General features: G+C 40.2%; 1 protein-coding gene across 9 annotated transcripts in view; it reads left to right on the forward strand.

Moving 5' to 3' along the window:
* The window catches only part of WNK2 (WNK lysine deficient protein kinase 2), a 130,369-nt gene that overhangs the window by 106,156 nt on the left and 4,849 nt on the right, over window positions 1–19,364 (forward strand). For 6 of the 9 annotated variants that reach the window (XM_042912299.1, XM_042912302.1, XM_042912300.1 and 3 more), the window contains 2 exons: window positions 19–63; window positions 1,495–1,754. In XM_042912299.1, coding sequence (XP_042768233.1) covers window positions 19–63; window positions 1,495–1,754 — 305 coding nt within the window. The remainder of the gene's footprint in view (window positions 1–18; window positions 64–1,494; window positions 1,755–19,364) is intronic. The other 3 variants (XM_042912301.1, XM_042912304.1, XM_042912305.1) reach the window with 1 other exon arrangement.

Here is a 19,364-nt window from a genome sequence, read left to right on the forward strand (position 1 = left end):
TTTCTTCTTCCCTTGCAGGGTCTGCCCTGAAGCGTCTCTGTCTAGGCAAAGAGCACAGCAGTCGTAATTATCGGGTTTTTTACCCCTTGTCCGCTCTCCATCGCATGGGCTTTCATGTGGCTAGTGCGCATCGGGGGCTCCATGGCCGGCGGGCGGGCGGGCGTGCTTGCATCTGCTCCGCGCCCACCCACCCAGGGCACCGCTTTCCCTCAGCCTGGAGGGAAAGCGACCCGTGGGCGCCCCCTCGCGTCTCCATAGCTCCTAGAGTCTGCGTGTCCTGGCCGGTTGACGTGCACTCTCCTTGCCCAGAATGTCCACACGTCACCAATCGTTATATTGGCTCCTTTTCCAAAACCGCAGGGATGAGTATGTCCTTGAAGTGCTAAACATGAGTGTCCCCGAGGAGAGATGCCCGAATGAAATGGGTATCAGTCCACCTGGGCCGCCCACCACCCTCACCTTCCACCATATTTTTTTTTCTCCTTTTTTCTTCTCTGGCTGAAACATTCATGTAGAAATAGCTCTGTGTATGTAAGATTCCATCACTAATGTTTAACTGTTTGTGTCTGTGCTTTTTCATTGCTAGCTACTGTGACTACATTTTGTAACGGCTTGTTTGAAGAGATGGTCATTATGCTGCTTTTTGAATGCAGAAAGATTTTAAATTGGCTTATGCAGAATTGCCAACCAGAAACTGTATGTTGCGGTGGGGTCAGGACACAATTTAAAAGAATTAAAAAGTCCCATTTTGGTCACTTAAAAATAATCTTCCAGTGAAGTGGGTGAGTGTGATGTCTTCACCAAGCTCCACCTGAACCGCAGCCCCCAGGCCTTCCTGGCAGCTGGGCCTCCTGGTTCCTGCTCCACCCCACAGATGGCTCCAAACTTGGGGGCCACGGTGGAAGGCGTTGAGTGTTTCTACCCTTTAGTAATACCTTCCCTACATGTGCTGGTGAGGAGAGGCACAGTTTTGTGTCTTAAATTCGAAACCACTCAGCCACTAACATTCTTGCACAGGCATGCTGACGACCCAGCCTATTTAGCATTTTCCCTCTTCCCTTTGCTGGGTGGACAGCAGGAGCTGCCGTGGGCTGAGCACTCAGCCTGCAGCATTGACACGTTTCCCTGGAGTGCTTGTGTTCGAGCGCAAAGGCCTGGGGATTTTGCCCCCAGTTTTCTGAGCCTCCTCACGTAGGAGTCTGGGGGTCCTAGGCAGCGTGGGCACAGAGTGGATGCTGAGTAGGCCTGCCAGCTGCTTGGGTCCTGTCCTCTGGCCCAGCTCAGAAGGGTGACAGCTGCCTAGCATAGCCTGGTCCCCTGTGGCCTGTGAACATGTTCCAAAGTGTCTAAAACTGGCACACGGGCCCCAAGATGCAGACCATCTCCTGAAGCAAGGTGTTGCCTGGCCTAAGCAAGACCACTGTATGAAAGACTGCAGCTGGCCGGTGGCGCTGTGTGCAGTGTCACCAACCTGGCATGTGTGTGCTTCCCCAGGGTCTTCCACCAGCAGCCTGGTCCCGGGCCCTGAGCCGGGCCCCCAGCCCACCTTGCACGTCCAGGCACAGGCGAACAACAGCAACAACAAGAGAGGCACCTTCACGGATGACCTGCACAAGCTGGTGGACGACTGGACGAGCAAGACGGTGGGGACCACCCAGCTGAAGCCCTCGCTCAACCAGCTGAAGCAGACTCAGAGGCTACACGGCATGGAGGCCCCGGCGGGCTGGTCCCCAGCCACTGGCGAGACACGGGCTGTAAGTGGGGCGCTGCGGGCACAGGCCACCCAGGCGGAAGAGACGGGGTGGGAGCGGCCCCCGGTGTTGGGTGCTAGTTCTGGTGCACCCAGCCTGTGTGGGGCACAGTGAGGAACTGCCATCCGGTGCTCTGTCGTGCGATGCCTTCCTGTGACAGGGCTAGGCTGACTTGACAGCCTCCCTGGAAGAGCGTTCCCTTCTTGGTCTTGAGGAGCCTGTGCAAGATTGTGTTGCTTCTTCCTGAAGTGTTTAGCAAAGTTCACTGGTGAGCCCATCTGGCCTGGGAGTCCAGTTTTGGAATCAGGGAAGTTTCCCCTGTGACCTTTTATTTTGAAAAATTTCAAACATACGGAAGTGTCGGAAATTGCACAGCGAACTTTAGTTTGCCCCTGGCTGCATGCTGTGGCTGACATCTTGCTGTGTTTCTCACACATCTCTCCATCCCCTGAGGGTAAAGTTTTCCTTACGGATTCAATTTCTTTGATACTTTTAGTGCGATTGGATTTTCTGTTTTCTCTTTCTGTTAAGCCCTGCTTTTCTAACATTTGGTAGATACCTAAATTTATCTTAAGTTTTCAAATTAGTTGGCGTGGAGCTGCTCATAATATCCTGTCTTCACAATGTGCAGTGATGTCTTATTTTTCACTTCTGATGTTGGTGAGTTCCCCCAGCCTCCTTGTGCAGCTTCCTTAGGAGTTCATAAATTTTATTAGTCTTCTCAAAGAAGTCGTTTTGGCTTTGATGGTATTCTTTATGTGTCACCAGTTTCTCTTATTATCTCCTTCCTTCTTTCTATGTTTGGGCTACTGTTTAAGTTCTAGAAAGTTTCTTGAGATGTGCAGGTCATTGATTACTGGTCTTTCCTGTTTAATAATATAGACATTCAATCTATAAAAATTTCTCTCGTGGTTCTAGCTGCATCCTAAAGGTTTTGCTGTACAGCATTACAGTTGAAACTATTTTGTAATTTCCACTGTGGTTTGAAGTAATATAGTTATTAATTTTCTCACTTTTTAGCCCAAGTGCACTGTGATAAAAGAACAAACTTCTGGTGTTTTTGGTCCTTTAAAATTTGCTGGGCCTGGCTCTTTGGCCCAGTTGTCATTCAGTCTTGCCTGCAGCTGCCCCAGTGCTTGAGGCAGCTTCCGCATTCCTGCCACACACACTGTGCCCTGGCCTCCCTGTATCCTCTGAGTGGCGAATGACAGTGGCTCCCTTCTGACAGCTGCAGCCCTGACTCCTCAAACCCACTCTCTGTTATCCTTTGGCAGAGTTGACAGCCCTGGAGGGTCTTTTCCCTGAGCCCCAATGGGCGAGAGTCTGCTTGGCTACCTGGACTCTAGCGCATGGAGTACCTGTGCAGGGCTGTGCCCCATCTGTCAGCTCCCTAAGCCCCTTGTTCTAATGGCTTAGATTCTTAACAGGATTTTTTAAAACATTTTTTTTTTTTTTTTACTGTGGTAAATCTATATAACATAAAATTTACCATTTTAGTCATTTTTAAGTGTTCAATTCGGTAGTATTCAGTACATACATACACAGCGGTGTGTGAACATTACCACTATCCGTTTGTATAACTTCATCATCCGAAATAGAGAACTCATTAAGAAATAACTCTCCAGTCTCCACCTCTGGTTGCTAGTTTTGCAGCCTATGTTAACTTTTTTTCTACTTTCTATGAATTTGACGACACTAAGCACCTCATTTAAGTGGAATCATATAGTATTTGCCCTTTGCTGTCTGGCTTATTTCACTTAGTACAGTGTTTACAAGGTCCAGTCATGCTGTAGCAGAACTTTACTCTTTTGGGGAAAGAAAAGTAGATGGGGAATATGATCAGTAATACTGTGGTGAGCATTCTGTGATGTATACATATCTTGATTCATTATGTTGTATATGTTAAACTAATTTAATATTGTATGTCAGCTATGCTTCAAAGTTTTAAAAAGTTGTTCATTTTCCCCAATTTTTTAAATTGTAAAATACATGACATAAAATTTGCCATCTCAACCATCTTTAAGTGTCACTTGAAGTGCATTAAGCATTAATATTGTTGTTCAACCATCACCACCGTGCATCTCCAAAATTTTTTCATCTTGCAAAAATGAAACTCTGTCCTTATTGAAAAAGAACTCCCATTCCCCTCCCCCTTCCTCAGTCCCTGGAAACTACCACTCTACTTTCTGTCTCTATGGATTTGACTCCTATTGGTCTCTATATATAGTGGGATCCTACACTACTTGTTTTTTTGGTCTGGCTTATTTCACGCAGCATAACGTCTTCAAGGTTCATCTGTCCTGTAAGTGGTGTCAGAATTTCCTTCCTTTTTAAGGCTGAGAACTATGCCAGTGTACGTTGATAACCACATTTTGTCCATTTGTCTGTTGATGGACACTTGGGTTGCTTATACCTATTGGCTACTGTGAGCAATGCTGCCGTGAACATAGGTGTGCAGGTATCTCTTTGAGTCCCTGCTTTCAATTCTTTTTAAAGAATACCCAGAAGTAAAATCACTGGATCATATAATAATACTATTTGTAACTTTTTGAGGAATTGCAGACTGTTTCTAGTAGCTGTGCCACTTTACATTCCTGCCAGCAGTACAACAGGGTTCCAGTTTCTCCTCATCCTTGCCAATACTTTGTATTTTCAGATTTTTTTCTTTATATAGCCATCCTGACACCACAGTGGTATCTCACTGTGGTTCTCACTAGCATTTCCCTAATGATCAGGGATTTGAGCCTTTTTTCATGTGCTTATTGGCCATTTGTACATCTTCCTTAGAGAAACAGCAGTTCAAGTCCTTTGCCCATTTCTTAATTATTTGTCTTTGTTATTAAGTTTTAAGGAGTTCTCTGTATATTCTGGATTTTAATCCCTCATCAGATATGTGATATGCAAATACTTTTTCTCATTCTAGGGGCTGTCTTTTTACTCTGTGGACAGTGTCTCTTGATGCACAAGTTTTTAATTTTCATGAAGACCACTTACCTGTTTTTGTTGCTCATGTCTTTGGTGTCATACCCAAGAAATTATTGCCAGATCCAATGTTGTGAAGCCTTTCCCCTCTTTCCTTCTAAGAGTTTAATAATTTTAGCTGTTATGTTTAGGCCTTTTATCCACTTTGGTTAATTTTTGTCTGTGGTGTTAGATAAGGGTGCAGTTTCATGCCTTTGCATGTGGGTAACCAGTTTTCCCAGTACCATTTGTTGAAGAGACTATCCTTTCCCCATTGGATGGTCTTAGTACTCTTGTTGAATATGAATGGACTATATTTGCAAAGGTTTATTTCTAGGGTCTCTGTTGTATTTTATTAGTGTATATGTCTATCCTTTTTCCAGTATCACATTGTTTTCATTTCTGTAGCTTTGTAGTTAAGTTTCAAAATCAGGGAAGTATGAGTCCTCCAACTTTGTTTTTCTTTCTCAATATTGTTTTGATTATTGTGGGTCCCTTGAGAATCCATATGAATTTTAGGATGGGTTTTTGTATTTCTTTTTTTTTTTTTTAATTTTTTTTTTTTTAACATATATTTATTTTTGAGACAGAGAGAGACAGAGCATGAACAGGGGAGGGGCAGAGAGAGAGGGAGACACAGAATCTGAAACAGGCTGCAGGCTCTGAGCGGTCAGCACAGAGTCCGATGCGGGGCTTGAACTCACGGACCGTGAGATCATGACCTAAGCTGAAGTCGGATGCTTAACCGACCAAGCCACCCAGGCGCCCCTGGGTTTTTGTATTTCTTAAAAAAAAAATGCCATTGGGAATTTAGTAGTGATTGCATTGAATCTGTAGATCACTTTGGGTAGTATCTGATGGTAACAGTGTAAGTCTTCCAATCCATGAACATGTGATGTCTTTCCATTTATTTATGTGTTTTAAAAAAAAATGTTTACTTACTTTAGAGAGAGAAAGAGTGCATGAGTGGGGAAAGGGCAGAGTGAGAAGAGGACAGAAGATCTGAAGGGGGCTCTGTATTGACAGCAGAGATCCTGATGCAGGGCTCGAACTCCCAACCTGTGAGATCATGACCTGAGCTGAAGTCAGATGCTTAACCAACTGAGCCACCCAGGCACCCCTATTTATGTCTTCTTTAATTTCCTTTGGCAGTGTTTTGTAGCTTTCAGTGTGTAAGTCTTTCAACTCCTTGAAGTTATTCCTAAACATTTTATTACTTTTATGTTACTGTAAATGTAATTGTTTCCTTGATTTCTTTTCAGATTGTTCACTGTTAGTGTATAGAAATGCAGCCGACTTTGTACCCTGCATCTTTGCTGAATTCATGGATTAGTTTTGTATGTGTGTGTTCTTTAGGGTTATCTACTTATAAGATTATGTCATCTCTGAACAAGGATCATTTTACTTTTTCCTTTCCAGTTTGGATGCCTTTTTTTTCCTTGCCTAATATCTCTGGCTACAGTTTTTAATATTATATTGAACAGAAGTGGAAAAAACAGGTATCCTTTTCTTGTTCTTGACTTTGGAGGAAAAGCTTTCAGACTTTCACCATTAAGTATATGAGTATATAATGTTAGCTGTGGGTTTTCATATGTGGTCTTTATCGTATTGAGGGAGTTCTGTTCATAGTTTGTTGAGTGCCTTTATCTTGTTAATGATGTATTACATGGATTTTTATGTTAAACCACCATTGCATTAATTCCTAGGATAAATCCCACCTGGTCATGGTGTATATACTCCTATTGTGCTACTGAATTAAGTTTGCTAATGTTTTATTGAGGATTTTTGCATCAATATTCATTGGGGTATCAGTCCATAATTTTCTTGTGATGTATTTATCTGGCCTTAGTGTCAAGATAATGCTGGTCACAAAAAATAAGTTTATTCCTATTCAACTTTTGGAAGAGTTTGAGAAAGATTGCTGTTAATTCTTCTTTAAAAGTTTGGCTTCTCTTTGTTGAGGTTTTTGATTACTAATTCAGCCTCATTACTTGTTACATGTCTAGTTCAGTTTTCTATTTCTTCTTGAGTCAGCTTTGGTAGTTTCTGTGTTTCTAGGGATTTTTATATTTCATGTAAATATTTAGTTTGGTAGCTAAGACTTCGTCAGTTTGTTAATCTTTTCTAAGAACCAACTTTTGGTTTCGTTTTTAATTCATTTGCTTTAATTTTTCTTTATGACGTCCTGTTCTCTTTTATATGGTATACAGTTATTGATTTAAAATTTTTAATGTAGGCATTTATAGCTATAAATTTCCTTCTGAGAACTTCTTTTGCTTTATCTCATAAATTTTTATATGTTCTGTTTTCATTTGTCTCAATTATTTTCTCATTTCCCTTGTGATTATGTCTTTGATCCTTTGGTTGTTTAAGTATGTGTTTCGTTTCTGCATATATGCCAGTTTTCTAGTAATTTTGTTGTTATTGATTTCTAATTTTATTTATTGTGTTAGAAAAGATACTTTGTATGATTAGGATCTTTTCGGGTTTGTACTGTATTTATATATTTTGTGTTTATTTTACTTATTAAGACTTGTTTTGTGGCCTAACATGAGGCCTATTCTGGGGATCTTTTACATACACCTAAAGAAAAGGAATTCTACTCTTGTTGGATAGTTTTGTTAGTGCTAATTGGCTTATGGGAGCTTCCTTAGGTCTGTTCTTAGTGATTTGTCCTGTTGTTCTTTATTAAAAATGGAGTATTAAAGTCTATAATGGCTGGTGTAGAACTGTCTTTTTTCTCCTTTCAGTTCTACATTTGCATCATATAATTTGGGGTGTGTTTTTAGATAAATATATATTTATAATTATTACATCTTGATGGATCAAAACTTTTATCAATATATGATCTTTGTCTTTTTACATAACCTTTTTTGACTTAAAATAAGTTTTGCCTGGCAGTAACGTACCCACCCCAGCTCTCTTTTTCCATCCTTTTGCTTGCAACTTCTTTGTGTCTTTGTATCTAAAGTGAGTCTCTGGTAGATAGCACATAGATTGACCATGCATTTTTAACTATTCTGCTAATCTCTGCTTATTAATTGGAAAATTTTTAAGTCTATTTACTTATTTTGAGAGAGAAACACAAGCAGGGGGAGGGACAGAGAGAGAGGGAGAGAGAGAATCCCAAGCAGGCTCTGCAGTGTCAGTGCAGAGACCAATGTGGGGGCTTGAACTCCTGAACCATGAGATCATGACCTGAGCTGAAATCAAGAGTCGGATGCTTTGGGAATGCAAGCTGGTGTAGCCACTCTGGAAAACAGTATGGAGGTTCCTCAAAAAACTAAAAATAGAACTACCCTACGACCCAGCAATTGCACTACTAGGCATTTATCCATGGGTTACAGGTGTGTTGTTTCGAAGGGACACATGCACCCCCATGTTTATAGCAGCACTATCAACAATAGCCAAAGTTATGGAAAGAGCCCAAATGTCCATCAATGGATGAATGGATAAAGAAAATGTGGTATATATATACAATGGAGTATTACTTGGCAATCAAAAAGAATGAAATCTTGCCATTTGCAACTACGTGGATGGAACTGGAAGGTATTATGCTAAGTGAAATTAGTCAGAGAAAGACAAAAACCATATGACTTCACTAATATGAGGACTTTAAGAGACAAAACAGATGAACAGAAGGGAAGGGAAACAAAAATAATATAAAAACAGGGAGGGGGACAAAACAGAAGAGACTCATAAATATGGAGAACAAACTGAGGGTTACTGGAGGGGTAGTGGGAGGGGGGATGGGCTAAATGGGTAAGGGGCACTAAGGAATCTACCCCTGAAATCATTGTTGCACTATATGCTAATTTGGATATAAATTTTAAAAAATAAAAAATAAATATTTAAAAGAGTCGGATGCTTAACTGACTGAGCCATCCAGGCACCCCTCTTTGAGCACAGTTAAAACATCCACTTTAAAGTCCTTAGTCCAATGTCTAGCCTTTCTCAAGGACAATTTCTGTTAATTTTTTCCTTTTACTGGGCTGTACTTTTCTGTTTCTCTGTATGATCTGTGATTTCTTGTTGAAAACTAGGCATTTGCATATTATAATTAATAATTCTGGAAATTAGATTCTCCTCTTTTCCACTATTTGCTGGTTTTGTTTGTTGAAGGCTTAGGTTATATTAGCTTGAGATTTGCTTGAATATCAGGAGCTTAAACACCTCTCCCAGTCTTTACAGATTGGCTCAGGGCTAGGAGGACTCCTTGAACGCTTAGCCAGGCCATTTACAATTTGCCTATGCCTTCACTTTTGCTTGCATTGAATAATGGTGAGAGCTTAGAGTTTTCTGAGTTGTATGTGTGTGCGACAGAGAGGGAGAGAGAGAGAGAGAGAGAGAGGGAGAGAGAGAGACAGACAGACAGACAGACAGTGTATTCTGCCTTGGACATGCACATGGCTCTCTGAATTCCCCAGCACACACATACTTTTCAGTACCCTCATTTCCCAAAGAAACTCTCTCCCATGCTTTTCTACTCAGGCTTTTAGGCAATCTATGTGTATCTTGTTTGTAGTCTTTGGCCCCAAGCAACTGCAGATTTTTAAGTTGCCTTACAATGTTTTTGAGCAATACCTGCCACTTTTCTACCCTTAGAGAATTCCAAATATATGCAGACAGATATGTGCATCTTGTGTCAGTCCTTCAGGTGGCCTTTACACAGGATATAATAGACATACACAATAAATTGTGAGTGAGAGCTTTGCTCCCTCTGGAACCAAGGGCCAGGCTCCCACACTGGAAACACAGGCTGCCCTCTTCAAGGCAGTTGTAAAGCTAGGAAGCGGGGAGGGCCAGGGGCCAGTAAAAACACCACAGTGCTTTCCAGCTTCTAAATATTTGCTTTTTTCTTGATTTGTCTTTTACTTCTGTTTCATTGCCATAAACTTTAACTGTTTTCTGGAGTTCTGATAAAGTTAGTTTTGATGGTTTCTGGTTGTCTTTTCACCATTTCTGTGAAGGCATGGAAGTTTGAAGCTGCCTACTCCTTCATTTTCCTTATGTTATTCTTGCTGAGATTTGTGTGTTTTTGAATATTCTTTCAGTTATTGAAAGAGGAATTAAAAAAATTTCCCACTATGGTGTGGACTTGTAGATTTCTTACTGCAGTTCTTTTGTGTACATTTTGAGGGCAGGTTATCAGGTATGTTCATATTTAGATTTACTGTCTTCCTTGTGAGTTGAACTTTTAATAGTATGAAGTACCTCTATTACGATTTTTGCCTTTAAATCTAGTTTGTCTGAAGTTGCTGTAGGTACACTAGCTTGTGTTGGGTTACTGCTTACATGGTATGGTTTCCTATCCTTTACTTTCAGTATTTCTATATCCTTGTTTCAGATGTTTCTCTTGTAAACAGCATATAATTGTTGTAAAACTTTGAACATTTACATTTACATTTAATTTAATTGCATATACAGACTCTTGAACAATTCAGGAGTTAAGGGAGTGGACAACCTTGCTCAGTCAAGTCTGCATATAACTTTTGACCCCCCCTAAAACTTAGCTACTGATAGCCTACTGTTGAAGCCTTACTGATAACATAAACAGTTAGTTAACACATATTTTCTATGTTGTATTATATACTATAGTCTTATAATAAACTAAGCTAGAGAAAAAATATTAAGAAAATAATGAGAAATAAAATACATTTACAGTAGTGCACTGTAAAAACTCTGATTATAAGTAGACCTGCACAGTTCAAAACTGTGTTGTTCAGGGCCAACTGTATGTTTTAGCTTAAATCCCTTATATGTTTTCTATTTGTCCTGTTCCATGTTCCTTTTTCTCTCTTAGATATATTTTCTTACTCTTTTTTTCCTCCCACAGTTAGCTGGGAAATTTAACTTTCTCTTCCTGTTCATTTAATGATTATTCTAAGTACTTTAGCATACATCCTTAAATTATCACAGTCTAATTTTCTTGTACCAACTTCCCAGACAATGGAAAGGCCACAAAACACTTTAATAGCTTTTACTGTCCTCCTAACTTCTTTCAATTCTATATAGTCTTTCAGTCTCACAATACATTTTTTATACAGTCAATATTCACCTATATCTGCATATTTACTGTGTTTTTTTCATTTTTTTTTTAATGTTTATTTTTGAGAGAGAGCATGAGCAGGACAGGTGCAGAGAGGGGTACAGAGGATCCTAAGCAGGCTCTATGCTGACAGGAGAGAGCCCAATGCAGGGCCTGAACTCACAAACTGTGAGATCATGACCTGAGCCAAAATTGGACACTCAACCGACTGAGCCACTCAGGTGCCCCATCATTCTTTCTTGCCACTAATCTTCCCTCTAGTATCTATTTCCATCAGGATTTCCTTTAATATATGTGTACCAATGACTTATGTCTCCATTTTTGTCTAAAAATGTCTTAATGTCATTGTCATTCTTGAAGGATATTTTCAGTGGGTATAGGATTCTAGGTTAGCAACAATCTTCTGAGCGTTGTGATATTTTCATTGTGCTGTTATGTGGCTTTCCTGTTTTTCTTGGAAGTGAGCTGCCAGTCTGTTGTTACTTTGAAGATAATTCTTTTTCTTCTGGCTTCTAATACGTTTCATTTAATTAGAATATTTATTATGAGATGCCTAAGAATATACATTTTTATTCTGCTTAGACTTCAAAGGGCTCCTTGACTCCACAGTTTCATTTCTCAATCAAATATGGATGTTTTTCCGCCATTATATCTTCCCATACTGCTGACCCACTCTCCTCTCCCTCTTATTCTGCTGATATTCCAGTCCATATAACTCTGTCCTTGGTCCCTTACATGTTGTTGTTGTTGTTTCTTTTAATGTGAAAATTAATGTGCTGTTCTTTTAATGTTGTTGTTTCTTTTAATGAGAAAACAGGCGAGGCAGAGAAAGAGAGAGATAGAGAGGATCAGAAGGCTCTGCAATGACAGCAGAGAGCTCAACGTGGGGCTCGAACTCACAAACTGTGAGATCGTGACCTGAGCTGAAGTTGGATGCTTAACTGACTGTGCCACCCAGGTGTCCCTCTTACATATTTTCTAATCTTTTGTCCCTTCATAGTTTAGTTTGGGTATCTTCTTCAGATCTTTTATTTTTTTAATGTTTTTTGAGAGAGAGAGAGAGAAAATATGAGTGGGGGAGGGGCAGAAAGAGGGAGAGAGAATCCCAAGTGGACTCTGCACTGTCAACACAGAGCCCGATATGGGGCTCAGTATCACAAACAGTGAGATGATGACCTGAGCCGAAATCAAGAGTCGGATGCTTAACCCCCTGAGCCAGCCAGGTACCCCTTCTTCACATCTTTTAGTTCACCATATTTGTCTCTGTGTCTATACTGCTTTTAATCTTATTCATTGAGTTTTAAATTTATTATTTAAGTTGAAAATCACCATCCACATCTGCTATACCCTTTAAAAAAATTACAGTATAGTTAACATACAATATTATATTAGCTTCAGGGGTACAATATAGGGATTCACAAATTCTGTACATTTCTTAGTGTTCATCATAAGTGTCCTCGTAATCCCCTCACCTATGTCACCCATCCCCCCCAGCCACCTCACTCTAGTAACCATCAGTTCTCAGTCAAGAGTCAGGTTTTTTGTCTCTTTCTTTGTTTTGTTTTTAAAATTCCATATATAAGTGAAATCATATGGGATTTGTCTTTCTCTGACTTATTTCACTTAGCATTATACCCTCTCTGACCCATCCATGTTGTTGCAAAAGGCAAGATTTCATTCTTTTTTAGGCTGATTAATATTCCATTGTAGGTATCTACCACCTAGTCTTTTTTTTTAATTTTTTTTTTGATATTTATTTTTGAAGGGGAGAGAGAGAGAGCGAGAGCGAGAGAGCGTGAGGTGGGAGGGGCAGAGAGAGAGGGAGACACAGAATCCGAAGCAGGCTCCAGGCTCCAGGCTCCGAGCTGTCAGCACAGAGCCTGATGCGGGGCTCGAACCTGTAAACCACGAGATCATGACCTGAGCCGAAGTCAAGGCTCAATCGACTGAGCCACCCAGGAGCCCCGACCACCTAGTCTTTATCCATTCATCTATCAGTGGACACTTGGGATGCTTCCACAATTTGTCTATTTTAAATGATGCTGCAGTAAACATACGGGTGCATATATATTTTTGAATTAGTTTTCATATTCTTTGGGTAAATACCCAGTAGTGGAATTCCTGGATTGTAGGGAAATTCAATTTTTAATTTTTTGAGGAATTTCCATACTGTTGCCATAGTGGCTGCACCAGTTTGTATTTCCACCAACACTGCATGAGGGTTCCTTTTTCTCCACATCCTCACCAACACTTGTTTCTTGTGTTTTTTTTTTTTTTTTTTTTTTTTATTTATTTTTGGGACAGAGAGAGACAGAGCATGAACGGGGGAGGGTCAGAGAGAGAGGGAGACACAGAATCGGAAACAGGCTCCAGGCTCCGAGCCATCAGCCCAGAGCCTGACGTGGGGCTCGAACTCACGGACCGCGAGATCGTGACCTGGCTGAAGTCGGACGCTTAACCGACTGCGCCACCCAGGCGCCCCTCTTGTGTTTTTGATTTTAGTCATTCTGACATGTGTGAGGTGGTATGTCATTGATTTGCATCTTCCTAATGATTAGTGATGTTAAACATCATCTTCTCATATGTCTATTGGCCATCTATATGTGTTCTTTGGAGAAATGTCTGTTAGCGTATTCTGCCTATTTTTAATTAGATTTTTTTTTTTTGGTGTTGTGTAACTTCTTCCTATATTTTGGATTCTAACCCATTATCAGATATATCATTTGCAGATATCTTGTCCCATTACTAGGTTGCCTTTTAGTTATGTTGACTGTTTCCTTTGTTGTCAGGAAGCTTTTTATTTTGATGTAGTACCAATTGTTTATCTTGCTTTTTGTTTCCCTCGCCTCAGGACACATTATCTGGAAAACTGTTGCTATAGCCAATCTCAGAGACATTCCTGCCTATGTTCTCTTCTAGGATTTTTATGGTTTCAGGTCTCATATTTAGGTCTTTCATCCATTTCGAGTGATTTTTGTGTATGATATGAGAAGGTGTTCCAGATTCTTTCTTTTGCATGTAGCTGTCCAGCATTCCCAACACCACTTGTTGAAGAGATTGTCTTTTCCCCCATTGCATATTCTTGCCTCCTTTGTCAGAGATTAATTGATTATATAATCATGGGTTTATTTCTGGGCTCTCTCTTCTGTTCCATTGACCTATGTGTCTACTTTTGCGCCAGTACAATACTGTTTTGATTGCCAGAGTTTTGTAGTGTATCTTGAAATCTGGAATTGTGCTACTGCCAGTTTTGTTCTTCTTTTTCAAGATGGCTTTGGCTATTTGGGGTCTTTTGTGGTTCTATACAAATCCATACAATAGGATTACTTGTTCTAGTTTTGTGAAAAATGCTGTTGGTATTCTCAGAAGGATTGCATTAAATGTGTAGATTGCTTTGGGTACTATGAACATTTTAATAATACTTGTTCTCCCAGTCCATGAACATAGAATATCTTTCCATTTGTGTCATCTTCAGTTTCTTTCGTCACTATTTTATAGTTCTCAGAGTACAGGTCTTTCACCTACTTGGTTTAGTTTTTTTCCCTAGGTGTTTCACTCTCTTTGGTGCAGTTCTAAATGGGAGTGTTTTCTTAATTTCTACTACTTCTAATTTTTGCTACTTCTTATTAGTGTCTGGAAATGCAACAGATTTGTATATTGGTTTTGTATCCTGCAACTTGACTTTAAACAGTTTATCAGTTCAGTTTTTTGGTGAAATCTTTAGGGTTTTCTGTGATATTATCATGTCATCTTTTGTGTCTGATTACTGTGGCTAGGACCTCTCCAGTACTATGTTGAATAAAAGTGGTGAGAATGGACATCCTTGTCTTATTCCTGATCTTAGGGAAAAGTTCTCAGTTTTTCCCCATTGAATATGATGTTAGGTGTGGGTTTTTCATATATGGCATTTATGATCTTGAGGTATGTTAGCTCTAAACCCACTTTGTTGAGAGTTTGTTTCATGAATAGATGTTGAGTTTCATCATGCTTTTTCTGCATCTATTGAAATGATCATATGGTTTTTATGCTATCTCTTGTTGATAGCATGATATCTCTTGTGATGTATCATGTTGATTGATTTCTGAATACTGAACCACCCTTGCAACCCAGGAATAAATCCCACTTGATTGTGGTGCATAATTTTTTAATGTATTCTTGGATTCATTTTGCTAGTATTTGATGAGGATTTTGCATGTTGTTAAGAGATATTGTCCTGTAGTTCTCTTTGTTTGTGATGTCTTTATCTGGTTTTGGCATCAGGGTAATGCTTGTAGAGGCCTTGGAGAATGAATTTGGAAGTTTTCCTTCCTCTTCTATTTTTTGGACAATTTTGAGGACAGCGTATTAACTTTTCTTTAAATGTTTGGTTAAATTGACCTGTGAAGCCATCTGTTCCTGGACTTTTGTTTGTTGGGAGTTTTTTGATTATTGACATGACTTCATTGTTGGTGATCAGTCTGTTCAAATTTCCTATATTTTTCTAGGAATTTATCCATTTCTTCTAGGTTATCCAATTTGTCATATAATTTTTCACAGTATTCTCTTATAATCCTTTTATTTCTGTGGTGTTGGTTGTTATTTCTCCTCTTTCATTTCTGATTTTACTTGAGTCCTCTCCCACTTTCCCTCCCCACCCCCCTCTCTTTTGATGAGTCCACTTCCTGATTTTATTGATCTATTGTTTTATTGTTGTTTTTAGTTTTTTTAATTTGTTTCATTTATTTCCGCTCTGATATTTACTATTTCCTTCCTTCTACTGGTTTTAATTTTTGTTTGTTCTTTTGCCAGCTCCTTTCAATGTAGGTTAGGTTGTTTGAGACTTTTCTTGCTCCTTGAGGTAGGCCTGTATTGCTGTAAACTTCTTAGAACAGCTTTTGCTGGATCCCAAAGATTTTGGACTGTTGTGTTTTCATTTGTCTCCATGTATTTTTTAAATTTCCTCTTTGATTTCTTGGTTGACCCACTCATTGTTTAGTAGCATGCTATTTAGTCTGTGTATTTGTGTTCTTTCCAGATTTTTCTCTGCTGCTGGATTTCTGCTTTCATAGCATTGTAGTCAGAATAGATGCATGGCATGAGTTCAGTCTTTCTGAACTTGTTGAGACTTGTTTTGTGGCATAATATGTAATCTATTCTGGAGAATGTTCCATGTGCACTTGTAAAAATGTGTACTGTGAATATATCTGTTAGATCCATCTGGTCCAACGTACCATTCAAAGCCACTGATTCCTTTGTTTATTTTCTCTTTGGATGATCTCTTCACTGATGTTATTAGTAGGGTGTTAAAGTCCTGTACTATTATTGTATTACTATCGATTACTTCCTTTATGTCTGTTATTAGCTGCTTTATGTATTTGGGTGCTCCCATGCTGTGTGCATAAATATTTATAATTGTTATAGCTTCTTGTTGGATTGCTCTTTTTATGGGTATATGATGTCCTTCTTTGTCTCTTGTTACTGTCATTGTTTTAAAGTGTATTTTGTTGGATAGAAGTATTGCTACCCCGGTTTTCTTTTGACATGCATTTGCACAATAATGCTTTTCCATCCCTTCACTTTTAATCTGCAGGTGTCTTTAGGTGTGAAATGAGTCCCTTGTAGACAGCATATAGATGGGTCTTGTATTTTTATCTATTCTTTCACCTTATGTCTTTTGATTGGAGTGTTTAGTCCATTTACATTCAAAGTAATTAGTGATAGGTATCTACTTACTGCCATTTTGTTTCTTGTTTTATGGTTGTTTTTCTAGTTAGTCTCTGTTGCTTTCTTCTCTTGCTGTCTTCTTCTCACAGTTTGCTGGCTTTCTTTAGTGATAGACTTGGATTCCTTTCTCTTTGTTTTTTGCATATCTGTTACTGGTTTCTGATTTGTGGTTACCATTAAGTTGATATATAACATCTTCTGTATATAGCAGTCTGTATTGTTGATGGTCACTTAAGTGTGAACTGATTCTTTACTCCTTCCCTCCCCCCTGCCCCCACGTTTAGGTATGTATACTTTACATCTTCTTATATATCCTTTGACTGACTTTTATAGATATACTTAAGTTTACTGGTTTTGTGTTTCCTACTTTTCTTCCTCCTACTTACGGTTTTTCCTTTCCACCCAAAGAGTCCCCTTTAATATTTCTAAGGATGAAGAAATGGTTGAAGGGATGGGATGGGGTGAAGTGATGGTTTAGTGATCATGAATTCTTTTGACTTTAGTTTGTCTAGGAAATTATCTCTCCTGTTCTGAATGATAGCCTTCCTGGGTAAAGTATTCTTGGCTGCATGTTTTTTTTTGTTTTTGTTTTTGTTTTTTCCCCTTCAGCATGCCATTCCCTTCTGGCCTTCAAAGTTTCTGCTGAAAAACCAGCTGATAGCCTCATGGGGTTTCCTTTGTATGTAACCATTTTCTTTTTTTGCTGCTTTAAAAATTCTCTTTATCACTACTTTTTGCCATTTGAATTTTATGTGTCTTGGTGTAGACCAAGTAGACCTACTTGGGTTGATTTTGTTGGGGGCTTTTTGTGCCTCCTGGATATGGATTTCTCTTTCCTTCCCCAGATTTGAGACATTTTCAGTGATTATTTCTTGAGATAGAAAGATTTTTCTTCCCCCTTTTCTCTTTTCTTCTTCTGAGATCCCTGTAATGTGAATACTACTGCACTTGATGGTTTGCTGAGTTCCCTAAGTCTATATTTATTTTTTATTATTCTTTTTCTCTCTCCAGTTTTTCATCCAGATTGCTTTTCATTCCTCTGTCCTCTAGGTTGCTGCTCTGTTCTGTTTGCTCTAATCCACTATTTATCACTCTAGTGTATTTTTAATTTCAGTGATTGAGTTCTTCATCTCTGTTCTTTTTTATGTTTGTCTCTTTGTTGAGGGTCTCACTGAGGTCCTCCACTCTTTTCTCAAGTCCAGTGAGTACCTCTTTCATCATTACTTTACATTCTCTATCAGGCATATTACTTTTAACCACTTCAATTAGCTGTCTTCTAATTTTGTCCTGTTCTTTCATTTGGGACATATTCCTTTGTCTCCTCGTTTTGTCTCTCTGTGTCTGCTTCTATGTGTTAGGAAAGTCAGCTACATCTCCTGCTTAAGGTAGTGGTCCTTATGAGGAAGAGGGTCCTATAGTGGCATGTACTGCAGTGTCCCCTGTTCTCCAGAACCTGGAGCTGCAGGGGTATCTCCTGTGTGTGCTGCGTATACCCCACTGTTGTGGCTAAGCCGCTTTTTCCTTCAGACTGGTAGTCTGCAGTGGCTCTTTGCCTGTTGTGGGCAGAGTGTGGTCCCTGTATTGTTAGTGGGCCAGTCCGGGGCAGCCTTGGGCTCGAAATGCATCAGACCAGGCATTTGCCAGAAATGTAGTAGCACCGAACTGCAGAGTGCTTTCCCTGTGTTGTTCCCTGGGAAGCTTTTGCTGGTGAGAGGGACTGCAGTCAGACCAGATGTCCGCCCCTAGCTGGGACCACAGTTGGGACTGCTATATGTGGTGATCATCCTTTCTCCCTTGGCAGGAGTCACTTTGGAGTGGTGCTGGCCCATCAGGTCTGCCTGCACACTGCCAGGCTCGTAGCGCTGCTATGATCAGCTCCGGTCAAGTGTGTACTGGAGGGGCAGGTCTGTGGGAGAAATGGGGACGAGGGTGGGGTGGGGTGTGTGGTGTTAGCAAGGTTTGTGCAGGTCAGCTGTAGGAGGGGATCAGAGGCGTGGAAGGTGGTCCAGTCAGAGGTAGGTATCTGCAGAAGAGTGCAGGGGTGGAGCATGCTATTTAGCGACCTAGGTGGAGTGTTCGTGCTGCACTGGTTTCCATGGGTGTCTGTATCTAGGCTGCGGGTTGGGGAGGAAATGGCACCCGCCAGCTCTTTTGTTTTTGGAAAAGTCTTCCAAACATCCCTGCCCCTCCAGCACATACTCTGAGATTAGTAAGTAAATCTAGAACTCAGGCGTTTTTCAGACCACTGCTTTTATGCTATATCTCAGGAGGGCTATTTGTTGTGCTAAGAGTAGGGGTCAGTTTCCCCTGACCCTCCAGGTTTTTCCCACAGCTGAGCTGGCCAATTTTTGAAGTCCCGGGTGTGCTGCCCTGCTGATTTGAAGGACTGGTGCAATTGTGCCCCTCTGACTTTCATGTGGGTTCTCTGTGCCTGGGGTGAGGGTCTGTTTCTCTCCCCTCTGTAGGCCTGAGGCATCCCTCCCTCCTGCAGAAAGTCCTGAGAGTCTGTCTGGATCTTGACCATGTCTCCACCCTTACTACCTGCTTCATTGTGACCTCTTCTCTGTATTTTGCTGTGGACAGTCTGTTCTGCCAGTCTTTGGGTCACTTTCTGGGTTATTTACACCCATGTGGATGTTATCTAGGTGTATCCTGGGATGAAGTGAGCTTAGGATCCTCCTACTCCCAACATTTTCCTGGAAGTCTGCTGTATTCTTTTTTATAAGTTTCCAGCTTTCTGCCAAAATTCTCAATCTTGTCTTTCAAATAGTATTTTACAGTTCTGTTTTACATAGTTTTCCTTTATATTGCTTTGTCTTTTGGCTTTTTAAGGTGTGTGGAATGTTTTATTTGAAAATTTACCTGTAAAAAGAATCAGAGGCCTAGCAGTTGGTTTCTTA

This window comes from Panthera leo, chromosome D4, assembly GCF_018350215.1.
Source record: "Panthera leo isolate Ple1 chromosome D4, P.leo_Ple1_pat1.1, whole genome shotgun sequence".
NCBI lineage: Eukaryota > Metazoa > Chordata > Mammalia > Carnivora > Felidae > Panthera > Panthera leo.